Source organism: Microtus ochrogaster, chromosome 10, assembly GCF_000317375.1.
Source record: "Microtus ochrogaster isolate Prairie Vole_2 chromosome 10, MicOch1.0, whole genome shotgun sequence".
NCBI lineage: Eukaryota > Metazoa > Chordata > Mammalia > Rodentia > Cricetidae > Microtus > Microtus ochrogaster.
This window is the reverse complement of record NC_022016.1, coordinates 66,714,296-66,728,170: the sequence shown is the minus strand read 5'-3', so window position 1 is coordinate 66,728,170 and position 13,875 is coordinate 66,714,296. Positions and strand designations below refer to the sequence as shown.

The window sequence follows — 13,875 nt, the reverse complement described above, 5'->3', positions numbered from 1 at the left end:
TCAATGGGAGTAAATGTAGGTTAAGACCTCAGAGGGGAAAGAGAATTGGTGAGGAGAGCAGGAGGGAGTGTGGGAGTGGACAGAAAGACATACAGAAGTAGAAAGGAGCTGACTGAGGGAGGTGGAGAACAACAAAAACGAATTCTGCTTGAAAATATAATGATGCCTAATGCTTTGAATACTAATTTTGCAAAAAAAAACCCTTAAGAATCATATATAGTGTTAGTTTCAGTGCTTATAGTAACTGAAGTAAGGATTTTAAAAACTCTTAATAATTGTTTACTGCAATTTTGTATTTTCTTGATTTCGCTTGCACTCTATTTCCTGGCTAAGGTCTAATGCGGTTTGAGTCTCTATACATAGAGTCAGAAACCTCTGTATTCCTTTGATTGTGGTAGGGGTAGACAGGATCTTGATATGTAGTCCACGCTGTCCTCAGTCATCTTGTGATCCCTTTGCCTTAGCCTTACTAGTACAGACATGTACCACCATACCTTGGATCATAGATCTAAGATTCAGCCTGCCTCTCTGCCTGCTTGTGCCCCTCCATTCCCTCCTTCCTATACTGAGTGTGGTGCTCAGGGCTTTCCCCTCCCCCTTTTTATTATTTTTATTGTGTTATACATTTTTCTCTGCTCCCCTCTTCCTTTATCCTCCCCTTCTACCCTCTCCCATGATCCCCATGTTCCCAATTTACTTAGGAGATTTTGTCTTTTTCTCCTTCATATTTAGATCCATATATGTCTTTCTTAGTGTCCTCATTGTTGTCTTAATTCTCTGGGATTGTGGATTATAGGCTGGTTTTTCTTTACTTTATGTCATTTATGAATGAGTACATATTATATTTGTCTTTCTGGGTCTACATTACCTCACTCAATATGGTTTTTTCTAGATCTATCCATTTGCCTGCAAATTTCAAGATGCCATTGTTTTTTACCACTGAGTAGTACTCCATTGTGCAAATGTATCACATTTTCTTTATTTATTCTTTGGTTGAGGGACATCTAGGTTGTTTCCAAAATCTGGCTATTACAAATAATGCTACTATGAACATAGTTGAGAACATGCCCTTATGGTATGATTGAACTTCCTTTGGGTATATACCCAAAAGTGGTATTGCTGTGTCTTGAGGTAGATTGTTTCCTAATTTTCTGAGATAGCGCTATACTGATTTCCGAAGTAGCTGTACAAGTTTGCACTCCTACGAGTAGCGGAGGAGTGTTCCCCTTATCCTACATACTCTCCAGCATAAGTTGTCCTCAGTGTTTTTGATCTTGGCCATTCTGAGGGGTATAAGATGAAATTTCAGAGTTTTGATTTGCATTTTTCTGATGGCTAAAGATGTTGAGCATTTCCTTAGGTATCTTTCAGCTCTTTGAGATTTGTCTATTGAGAGTTCTCTGTTTAGATCTATACCCTATTTTTAAAATTGGATTATTTGTTCTTTTGATGTCAAGTTTCTTGAGTTCTTTGTATATTTTGGAGATCAGTCCTCTATCCAGTGTAGAGTTGGTAAAGATCTTTTCCCATTCTGTAGGCTGCTGTTTTGTCTTGTTGACCGTGTCCTTTGCTTTACAGAAGCTTTTCAGTTTCAGGAGGTTCCATTTATTAATTGTTATTTTCCGTGTCTGTGCTCCTGTACCCAGGATTTTTTACATCCTAAACAAGTGTACCGCCATTGAGCAAAAGCCCTTGCCCATTTATTGAGTTTAAACTTTACTGTTTTATTAGATCTTAATGTAAGTTATATGTAACTATGCTTCAGTACTAAGAAACTAATTTTTCTACTAAACTATTTATTTAATTCACTTGGTAATCATTGTTAAAGCCCTTAAAATGTGTGTGTGTGTGTGTGTTTAAATCTGGCTTTATTACTCTTCATTTTCTTAATTTCTTAACTATTTTCCTTTAAATACATGAACCCATAAGCATTATTTTCATGTGGTACCACTCCCAAGGTAGAGTGGGTCAGTTTTATATCATTGTGGCAAATAGCTGAAACAAAGAATATAAAAGAAGTAAATATTACAATGTCTTATAGTTTGTGTGTCTGTACTGCTCTGAAGTTATGAGACGGCAGAACATCATGGCATTCTAAGGATGGGAGAGCAGAGTTCTTTACTTGGGACAGAAGCAGAAAAGTTGGGGAGGATACCGAATCATGGGATATTTGGAGCATGTCCACAGTGACATGCCGCCTAGGTTCCACCACCTCACAGTAATGCTGATTGAGTAGAGTTCTCTCTTTGTCTCTTTCTCTCAGACCCAACCTTGGATATATAAGGTTCAAATGAAACAAGAATCTTGCTTTATTAGTACTTGTATACAAAGTTTGCCAGCCTATCTGTTTTTTATTCCAGTTTTCAAAGTCTTCATGTTCGATTTGTTAATTCTACCCAGGATCTTAGCTGTGTGTAGCAAAAGAAATTCAATATATATACTTGAATTGAAGGGGCCCAGGGGAAGGTGGAAAGAGTTAACAGGGGGTAGATATAATCAAAATACATTGTATATATGTATAGAATTCCCAAAGAATAAATCAAAGTAGATATTTTCACAGGATTTTTAGTCCTTTAGGTTTAGACTTTAGTTAGATGAGCTCATAATCCATTTGCAAGTGTGTGATTATTCTACTTGGTTTCTTGCAGGTTCCTCTACCTGGTATGAAGTGGGTAGATAACCACAAAGGAGTATTTAATGTTGAAGTTGTTGCTGTTTCATCCATTCATACACAAGTGAGGTTTACTGTTTTTTAATAATCAAATTTCACTTAAATGAATTGAACCTGTTATTTATGTCAGCTCTGTTGTCTTTCCTGGCTTTAGGAATATATGTTAGTTAAAAACATAGATTTAGACATTTTTTTCATTAACTACCATTGAATACTCTACCCTTTAAATGCCATTGATGTATTTTGAACAATTAGGGACCTTTTTCTTTCTCTTCATTTCTGGTACATGGTAAAACAGAGTAGCAAAGCTATTGCTGGCTCATTTTAATTCTGACAGGCCAGGTATCTCAGGTGGAAAGGTTTTAGAGATTCTTTTTTCCAGGTTCTGGACTGTGTTAGTAGTGAAAAGGAGGGACATTAAATAGCAGCATAAAGGTTCAGTTAGGACTCAAATTCACCAGCAGTTTGAATGGAGACCACTTAAAATACAGACTTGTTAAAATATTAAAGATGATTTGCTATTAAATGAATGTTAAAAGAATTCTATGATAACGATAAATAGCAGACAGAATTATCAAGAAGTCCAAAGCAAACTCCTAACAACTGACAGAGTCTGGAGAGGATACTGATGTAGGAACATGGAGCTCAGCCTTCTGTGGCGTCAGAGAAACTTGGTGCATAGCACCTGCCATAGGAACATGGCAGCCACCACTGCTGTGGTGCACATCCATGCAGTCTAGCCTCCACTAGAAAAATAAGGATGAGTCTTTCATGTCATCATCCCCACAGACTACAGCTGATGAGGGAAAAGCATGGGTGGAAGGATCTAGCTCCTGTCTTGCATGATATAACAAAGAGGGTAGACTAGGAGCTAAGAGACAGTAAGTTAGGAACAGACGCAGGTTACTAAGGTGTCTGCCATGAGGATCAAACTCCAAAAAATGACATCCTCCATCACTCTCAAAGATTCATTTCTTGAGTAACTGATGGTATTTGAGATGACTGTTTTAGAATGATAAGTAAGAAGGCATATATTAGATTGGAATAATTGTTTATATATACTTGTATGTGCTTTTCTTCATTATCAGTTAATATGAAATATTGATGTTCTCCAGTTCGTGTGGGTTTGATAATTAACATGGTTAGAATTGTTTAGCTCTGTATTTGTTCTTTGTTTTAGGATCCTTACCTTGACAAATTCTTTGCTCTTGTCAATGCTCTGGATGAACACATGTTCCCAGTCCGAATTGGGGACATGCGGATCATGGAAAACAACTTAGAAAATGAACTGAAGAGTAGCATTTCAGCCTTGAATTCCTCACAGCTGGAACCAGTAGTCCGGTTTCTTCATCTTCTGCTTGATAAACTAATACTTTTAGTTGTTAGACCTCCTGTAATTGCTGGCCAAATAGGTAATTAAGTTTACTTGGAATGAATTACAAAATTAAAATTTTGCATTTCTAACTTCAATTTAAAAAAAGCAAACAAACATGATTTCTCTTTGCAGTGTTTGCAGTGGGAAGAGGTAGGAAGGTGCTGCTGACTTCTATGTGCCAGAAAATGATAACGTATTTTTATAGACTTTTAATCAAACTATCAAATTTAGTTAATAGTCAATCACCAAGGTTGTATTAAGCACTTATGATGAATGTGATACTCATAGACATTGTCCAAAGCTTGGTCTCTGCTACTAAGTTCTCATTGTTAAGAACAGTGGTCCATAGACAGTCCTGTTGCATTTTCTAGAGCTTACAGTGTATCCATTCTACATTTTCCTCTATTCTAGTTATTCTCTTTTGTACTCCGAAAAAAGAATTGTTTCTCATTTCCACCCTTTTCCAAATAAAATCTGGGGAAGAAATTGAGCCCGAAAGATACAAGCTGCTCTTTTATTAACGTTTTGGTAGCTGATGGTGCCAGGGAGGTGTCTGTTCACAACAATATGTGTTCTTTTAGGGACACTTGTAAGTGTGGGGGGGGACTTGTTGAGCCAGACACTCTGAGATGAATAGGAGTGTGTCTTGTGTCCTGCTCAAGGAGAAGAAACCACATTCATGCACAGACACAAGATCTTAGGAAGTTGTATGAAGACTGGGAAGGAATGTGCTACAAGGTAGAGCTGATATGGGAGACATGAGATAAAAGTAGAAATTTCCTGCCACACTTTCTGAAACCAGAAAATTATTCCATAGCAAACATTAGCCTTTGAGAGATCTGGCTATAATTATGGAAGCAATGTGACTACATTTCACCATTAAAGACATACTGTGTAGGGACAAGGGATATGTTTTAGTGGGTGTGCATATAGCAACTGTGAAAGTGGTGTGAGCGTCTGCAATGCCCTCATTACTATGGGGAAGTGGAAGATGGAGAAATGGGACTCATTGGAAGCTCATGGGTCAGATACCTTGGCATACACAGTAGAAAGACAGCAAGTGTGTGTGTGTGTGCGCGCACGCCTCATGTCTGCCTGGTACACAAAAGAGGACAGAAGAGACCTCAGATCCCCTGGAACTGTAGTCACAGATGGTTGTGAGCCACCATGTGGGTGGTGGAAATTGAGTCTGGTTCTTTGGAAAAGTGGTCAGAGCTCTTAACTATTAAGGCATCTCTCTCACCCTGGAGCTGGTTTTGAAAAGGATTCTGCTAATTTGGAGCAGCTACTATGAGGGAAGAAAGGAAAGTTCAGCGGCAGACAGGAGGCTGCTAACCCTCTCAAGACTCTCTCTGTTCCTTTAGTTCAGTACATGTTCTTTAATCTTGTAAATAGCCATTTCACTCGATGACTTTACCTTTAGGAAACTTAGTTGGCTTCATTTATCTGTCCATGATTTTCTGTCCTGATTAAGTAAACCACAGAACTGACACCCTTACTCAGATGTCTACTTGGTTTACGTAATTCTCCAATGTGTTGTCAGAATTCCCTACTTTTAAAAGGTTCTTGAGGTGTATCAACATGGAGATGGAGTAGGTGTGTTCTTTGTCATTTCAAGTGTTCTGCATCTTTCTGTTTTTCTAGCCCTTCCCTTCTAATCCTTTTATGGGTTCAGTAATTTCAATCAAGTTGCTTACCCACTGTCGTCTTTTCATATTATTGATTTTAATGATTTATTTTCATTGTTATTTTAGTAATATATGCTTATTGTATGCTCTTTAGATTTTCAGAATCATCTTTAAAATGAGAAGTTAATTCTCAAATTAGTTTATGAGATGGATTTCTCTTTGTGAAATGTATTACATCAAGATAATGTGTATCTGTTGAACAGTGTTTTATTTTAACTAATCTAACCCATACATTTTCACATTAAATTCATAAAATATGTTATTTCTCCTTTTGTTTTTAATAATTTTTGTCAACTATTACAAAATACCAAAATCAATCTACTATTTTTATACCCTGTTGTATCTTATTCTACTTGCAGCCTTTTGTAAAGGGACAGAGCCTTCTTTTTTTGTGCAACTGCAAATTTAAAAACATTAAAGCATTAAAATATTTTCTTCTTTCTGAAAAGTTAATCTAGGGCAAGCATCTTTTGAAGCTATGGCATCAATTATAAATCGACTTCACAAAAACTTAGAAGGAAATCATGACCAGCATGGGAGAAACAACCTTCTCGCATCGTATATCTATTATGTGTTCCGCCTGCCCAATACTTATCCTAACTCACCATCACCAGGTATTCTACTCCCATACTACTAAACTGCCCTTCGTGATGTATTCATGCCAAGACTGAGGTAGTTGTGTAGTCTGTGTCGTGTCCCACGCTCACGGCATTTATTTCCTCTCTGATAAGGAGCACACACAGGGTTGGTAATTGAGGGTATGTTTCATTTTAAAGCATCATTATATATACAGCTTTAAGTTGAGTTGGAGGGCTTGGTTAAATTAATAATTGAAAATGAACATTGACAATCACTTCACCCATCTTTGAAAACATTTTATCATTTCTTCTTAAAATTAATAGAATATTTTATTTGTCATTTTTAGTGTATATTTTGAACATTTAGGGAGATACATGGTAGACTAATAATTTTCTATTAACCCTACTTATAAGGTCTATATTAACATAAAAATGATTGTCTGGAAAATTTCCCAATTTCTTCATGACCAGTAAAATAACATAAGCTTTCTGAATATTAAAGGCTCAATTAGTTACTTGTCTTTCATATGATGTTGATGATAGTGGTGTTTGTGAGGGATGTTTGAGTTTGGATTTTCCATTTGGTTTGTTAGTTTATTGTTTAACCTTTGAAACTGCTTATCTGTTTGCTGTATAAGCAATCACTCATCCCTGGTGATGATGGTACGTGCTCCTTTGCAGCTATTGGCAATGGTATTGGTTTAAGCTTTAGCCTAGAATTTTTGTTGTTCCTGTTGAAGGATGAGCATTTGTCTCTTATCCTGACCTGTAACTTACTATCTTGATCTTAGCTATGTAACTTGAGAATCTGAGCATGTGAGTCATGGTGCTATACCCAGAATAGAACACCCAGAATGCTACTGCATCTGCCTTTTTGTTTGTTCAGTAATTAAGAAAAAGTATACACATTAATTAATTATATCAGATTTGTGTCACTTTCAATAAGACATTAAAACATATTCTACAATTCAGAGACATAGATAGAGCTGGGGAGATGACTTTCTCCATAAAATGCTTGTCATGCAAGCATAAGGACCTGAGTTTGGGCTCAGAACCCATGTTAAGCCACACGTGGTCTGCATACCTCTAATCCCATAAAAAAATCGAATCTGCGGAATCAGTGAATGTCAGGTTGAGAGACCCTGTCTCCACAATCTCAGGGGACGGGCAAGTGAAGAAGACAGTTCAGGTTGATATCTGGCTTCCACACTCATGCCGGTGTGCATGCGTGCACACACAAACACACATATACAAACACTTTTATAGTATACACACGTGTATACACATACAAAAAAAGATATAGATCATTGAATATAATTGCCAGGTATTTTTGTTTGTATGGAACATGTTTGAAAGAAGATAAAATGCTTAATTTTATTTCGACAAAGGAATTCTTCGCTTTTTTTTATAACCTAGGAAACTCTTAGAATTATCTTTAGGTTTGTTTTATGTGAGTGTAAAACAAAGATGCCATTTTGTTATTTTTAACAAATTGCTTATGAAGATAAATAAAAGCATACTTTCATTTAAGTGATGTTGGTAATAAATTGGATGTCCCTATATATGACCATATGCCAAGGGCAGAGCTGGAAGTGTAGGCAAAAGGGGAGAGAAGGCCAGCTTCTGCATTTTGGGTCCTGCCACTACTGTGTTTGAGTAAGAACAGTGTTTCTTATTCGGTTTATTTTTTATTGTTCATATAATATAGAAACAGTTAAGAGAGTGATTTTGACATATAATTAATATGGTTTGTATCGGCTGTTACAAAGCAGAACTTCATATCGCTGTCACTGGTTCTTGAATGTTTTTATTTCCAATGTTTTTTTCAAAAGACGACCTGTGTTAATTTTTATTTAGAAACCAAAGCAATGCATAATTTTTGTGGGATTTCATGAAGTGTTCAATTATTTCTTTTGGTCCTTTCCTGGTATTCTCTTATTAATTATGTGTTTCTTATTTATATCTCTAGGTCCTGGGGGTTTGGGAGGATCTGTGCATTATGCCACAATGGCCAGGTCTGCAGTGAGACCTGCAAGCCTTAACTTAAATCGTTCACGAAGCCTTAGCAACAGTAATCCAGATATATCTGGTACTCCCACGTCACCAGATGATGAAGTTCGGTCCATTATTGGCAGTAAGGTAAACATTGCTACCCGTTTATAACAGTTATTCAAGTATTTAATATATTCTTAATGTTAAGATGTATTTGAGTTCAGAATAAGCAAGGAATTGTTTTCTGTTTTACTTGAGTTAGAAATAAGCAAGAAGTTTATATTCTATTCTATCAGTAAATATTTTTCATGTTTCTATTAAATATGTTCTCTGTTATAAACTGGGTTATACATTGTGCATCTAAAAAATCAGCCAAATTCTAAAATTTGTTTAGGATAAATTATCACTTATAACTTGTTTGCTATCTAATCATGTGAAAAATTCTTAACTTGACGCTATAACCTGGGGGGGGGGGCGGATATCTGTGTGACTGATGTGTTCAAGAAACAGGCTGTCATCGAGTTCAAGTGGGCATTACTCCTTCAGAAAAGCATCCAGAATAGTTTCTGGCCTTGGTTGATATTACAGCTGCATTTCCTATGAACCTGTGTGGACTGCACTAGGAATAGAGAAGTAGATTATGTAACAATGGTTAGTAATTATGCTAGACAAGAGAGAGGCCATCTAGGTTATATAAGGCCCACCTATACTCCTGCGCACCTTGGCACCCGTCTGTGCTTTGTGCGCTAGAACCCAGTTCATGAGCTTCTGGCAAGGGGCTGGAGGTTGAGAATACACATGCAGAGATGGACCGACACACAGACCTTCCAACACTGGTACCAAAAAGCCCCCCTTTAATAGCACCATGGAGGCTTAAATACACTGCAGTCAATGGCCAACAGGTGAAAATCCCATCCTCTGATCCTCTAAGCTAGGCACAGCTTCTAGTAACTTCAATTAGAAGGCTCTAGACAGGGAAGAGCAGCTGAAAGCCAGGACTCAATTAGTCCCAACACTATACTTTATTCAGGGCCTCCATTATTATTACACAAAAACAATCAGAAAAAAACTACCTTTATATGCATAAAACACAAAAATAGGCCATGTGGTGGTGGTGCATACTTTTAATCTCAGCACTCAGGAGGCAGAGTCAGGTGGATCTCTTTGAGTTTGAAGTCAGCCTGATCTACAAAGCAAGTTCCAGGACAGCCAGGACTAGTACACAGAGAAACCCTGTCTCCAAAAACCAAATCAAACCAAACCTAAAAACAAACAAACAAAAAACTCAAAGATAACTCCTGAGTTTAAGCTTAGGAAAGTACTCAAGATTTTTAATCTTGTTTTATCCTCAATTGTTTCTTGTTTAATAGGGGCAGTACTTAGCACTCATACCACAAAGTATAGTTCTGTAGTAGAATAAGACCCATTTGTGTACTACAGATGTTTATTGTCCAAAGGCTATAGAAACCATATCCTTCAAGACAGTACCTAAAAAAATTCCTTAATTTCTATAGGACTTACATTGTGCTTCATATAACAATTACTCTTTATATATTTGTTGTATAAATAACTTCCAAGATTTAGAGCAAGGAGCAATATTAATTGATTGGGTTTGCTCTTTTATAGGTCATTAAATGGAATGTAGTAACAGTCTATATATACATATTTATATGAAATTAGTATACATATGTGTGTATATACTAATTTCTTTTTTAGAGAAAGGTCATCACAGCATAAAAATTTGTCTTGTAATAGCTCGATTCTGTCTTAATTAATTTTTTTTTCTTTTGAGACATTCTCATTATGTAGCCAAGGCTGGCTTTGAACTCCTGATCCTGTCACTTCAGCCTCCCAAGTGTTGTGATAACAGGTATGTGCTGCCAACCCAGACCTAATTAAATTTTATTTTAAGTAGTTTTACATTTTTTCCCTTTGGTGGAAAAATTATAATTATTTGCATATCTTCCCCTAATGTTAATAACATACTTTTATCTCATAAAATGTGAGGTGTCTAAATTTTTGTGTATGTCTAGTCTTTATTTGTTCTTATTTAATTGTCCAGGCGATTCAGTGACCCCTTCTTTAGAGATATTGTCTTGTATCTCTGTCGTGGTCTTTCTTACCTTAGGTATTTCAGTACCAATAACTTAGTCTTCATGATTTCAGTTTCACACATTTTGTTGTCTGACAGTTCTCTTTTCTTTCTAGTGTCTCAGTTTCGGTGGTTTCCCCTTCCTTTCAGCTTCTCATCATTAATCTTGTTCTGTTTTCCCGGGAGGAGAGAAGGATGAGTGTCTCACCATTCTGTCTTCCACTAATAGTGAGCCTGACTAGTCAGGACCAGCAAGGATATGTTCTTTTCACAAGCAGATCTCAATTCTGTTTTCTTCTCTAACTTGAAACCGTCATTAAAACCAGTTGACTGCTTCTTTTATGTTTTGAAAAATGCTGGTGTCTTCGTTAGAGTTCTATTGCTGTGAAGACACCATGACCATAGCAACTTTTATAAAGGAAGACGTTTAATTAGGGCTACTCTCCATGAGCCTGTGGCGCCATTTTCTTTCTAACTACCACATGCAGCTAGCCTCATCTGAATTCCCTTACTGCTGTCAGCTAGTCCTTTGGTGCTCTTTTCACTAGTTCATTCTGCCGTGTTTTCTTGCCACAAACCACCTAATATTTCCCCTCATGGATTCTGGTCATCATGTCTGCCAACTACTACCTACTGCTTGATCTTCTGAGGGAGGCAAAGCTCCTTGTTCTCAGTCCTCGGCTGCTTCTTGTCTTTTCTTGTCCATCTCCTTTTCTCACCTACTCAGTCTTAGAGTTCTTTGATCTCTTCTCCTGCGTTACCAGTGTTTTCCTTTGTATTGAATCATTTTCATCTGAAGACAGGTGTGTTATTTTTCACTTTCAAAATTCTCTGTAGTGTTTCTACTACTACTTTTTTCTATGCTGTTTTCTGGTACCTTTGTAGCAGGGAGCAGGGTGGGGAAGTGTCCCTGGAGCAAGTGTTTGGATTAAAGATATGTGCAGTAATGCCATCTCTGCTGTCTCTTAAAGTGGAGCACCTTATCCTTTGTATCTTCGCTTCTTTTACTTTGTCCACTTTGTGTCTTCAGTTCCTTTACTGTCTTCAATTAACTTTCCTACTGTCTCCCCCAAAACTGCACTAGTTATATTGCAGATGTTCTCCACCTTGCTAAAGCCAATAGTTATGCATCCAAACTTGGTTTATGTGCCAGTGTCTTTAATTCTTTTTTTTCATTTTAAATTATGTGTTTGTGTGTTTCTGTGTATGGATGTCTGCATGTATATGCAGGTATTTGTGGAGGCCAGACAAGAGCATCAAATTCCCTAGAGCTGGATGGAATTACAGGCAGTTTTGAGCTATGTGGATGCTGGGAACCCAATTCAGGGCCTTTCTCCAAGTCCCATCTCCGGTTCTGCCAGTATCTTTGACACAAATGCTTCTTTTTCATTTAGTTTACTTGGCTTCTCAGTCTCTACATTGTCTTAGTTTTTTTGTTTTGTTGGTTTATTTTGTTTACTGTTTCTATCTTTTCATATTCTTATCTGAGTTCTTCCTTTTCTGATAATCCCTTATTTTGCAAGTCTCTTTTTATTCAGGACGTTTATAAATGCTAGGTGAATCATTCCTCAGATCCCTCTCAGGAATTCCACTTAACTGTTTTTCTAAATCCTTTTTCAGATTGCACACACGTTAAAGGAGAGCCTCACAGTTTTCTGTTTGTTTGGTTTTATTTTCTCTTTTTTCCTGTGCTGGAGGTTGAACTGAAGGCTTTTCATAAAATTTCTTATCATCCCCACCATCTTAGTTTGAGGTGTCAGCAGGTCTCCCTGAGTTAATGTGATAGCCCTGAGATGTTCCTTTACCTTCTGTTACTTTCTTCTGTTCACAACATAACGTCCAGAGTGTTGCTTTAAAAATTAAAATTGTATCCTTGCTGCATCCTTCTGTGGCCAGCTCTCTCAGATCATGTAAGACTTTACTTAGAAGGGCTCCTCAGAAGGACTCCTCCCGGTGAGGTCTGCCTAAGATTCTTGTTTAATTCTTGTATAGCCAGTGTTTAGTGTCTTTTCCTGTTGCAGTGAGAAAACACCTGGATGGAGGGAGCATTTACCTTATTTAGTTCACACTTCCAGGTTGTAGTTTATTGTGTCAGGAGAGTCACAGTGGCACAAGCTTTGCGAGCTGGCCAATTTGTACCTTTGATATAGAAGCAGAGGGGTGATTGCATGCTGGTCTCAACTCATCTTCTCCATTTTATATAATTTAGGATCTCCTGCTTACAATTAATATAGGCTTTCACATACCATTTAGTGTAATCTAGACAGTTCCCCCACAGGTATGCCCAGAGGGCCTTCTCCAGATTCTCTACAGTAGATAACTAATACTAATCATCACAAGTCCAGCCACTGTCAGTTGGGCCCTCAACAAATCACTGTGAAACTGTAACCAGCTACCCCTTAGCACTGTAGGCTTGTGACCAAGTTATAATATCAAATACGTTCATTCCATCTTTATAAATCCTGATAGTGATAGTTCCTACCCTTTAAATTCCAAATCTCTCACTAACAACAAAGCAAGCAAACAAACAAACACACACAGGTTAAATACTTCCAATATATAATGACATAAAATAAAGACTCCCTTCCCCAAATGGAAGAACACCTACAAGCTAAGACAAAATAATAGTACTAGCCTTAGGCAACTAGGTACCTTTTACCTTTTCCTTGTTTCTTGGAGGCCTGGAAAGATGTTACATTAGTATCTCTCTGTAATGAATTTGTTTAAGGATTGTTACATTTTATATATAATTCAGTTTTATAACACTTGAAATGTGAAAGTTATTTGCTTTACAAACTAACTGACTACATGTCTTTAATTATGTTTTGATGTAACTGGTCAGAGCATCAGTGTTGTACTTGAAATATAACTGGCAGCAAACTGGTATTTTAACCTGATGTTGAGATTACCATAAGAATTATTTTAAGAAGAAATTATTAAACAAGGTTGCACATACATTTGAGTAAACAGTATACTTATACTCATCAAAAAATAACTAATTCAAAGACAAAATTTCAATCTCTAGAAAATCTTTGTATAAATGTATTTGTCATTTTTAGGACATCACACTTTGACTTTTCTTAAAACAAGAGAAGACTTTGTTATTTCTATTTTGTGGATGAGAAACAGTTAAAAAAAGTCATTTGTTTTAGACTTTTAAATTAGTAAGCAAGACAGCCTGTATATGAACCTTAACTCCCATCTTTGATAGTGTCAAAAATGAAGGAAAATTAGTTAGGGTTTTTATTGCTGTGAGGAGATACCATGACCATGGCAACACTTATAAAGGAAAACATTTAATTGGGACTGGCTTATATTTCAGAGGTTTAGCATGGTGACATTCAGGCAGACATATGCTGAAGAGGTAGCTGAGAGTTCTACATCTTGATCAGCAGGCAACAGGAAGAGAGAGTGAGGCTTTAGGCCTGACTTGATCATCTGAAACATCAAAGCCAACCCGCAGTGAGACCCTCCCTCCA

General features: G+C 37.0%; 1 protein-coding gene across 13 annotated transcripts in view; it reads left to right on the top strand.

Annotated features, from left to right (window-relative positions):
• Dock7 (dedicator of cytokinesis 7) overlaps nt 1-13,875 on the top strand; it is a 185,261-nt gene that overhangs the window by 106,974 nt on the left and 64,412 nt on the right. For all 13 annotated transcript variants that reach the window (XR_003377407.1, XM_026782265.1, XM_005353450.3 and 10 more), the window contains exons 19-22: nt 2,649-2,735; nt 3,852-4,083; nt 6,184-6,348; nt 8,282-8,451. Coding sequence is in view for 12 of the 13 variants with exons in the window: in XM_026782265.1 (XP_026638066.1) it covers nt 2,649-2,735; nt 3,852-4,083; nt 6,184-6,348; nt 8,282-8,451 (654 nt within the window). In the remaining variant the exon portion in view is untranslated. The remainder of the gene's footprint in view (nt 1-2,648; nt 2,736-3,851; nt 4,084-6,183; nt 6,349-8,281; nt 8,452-13,875) is intronic.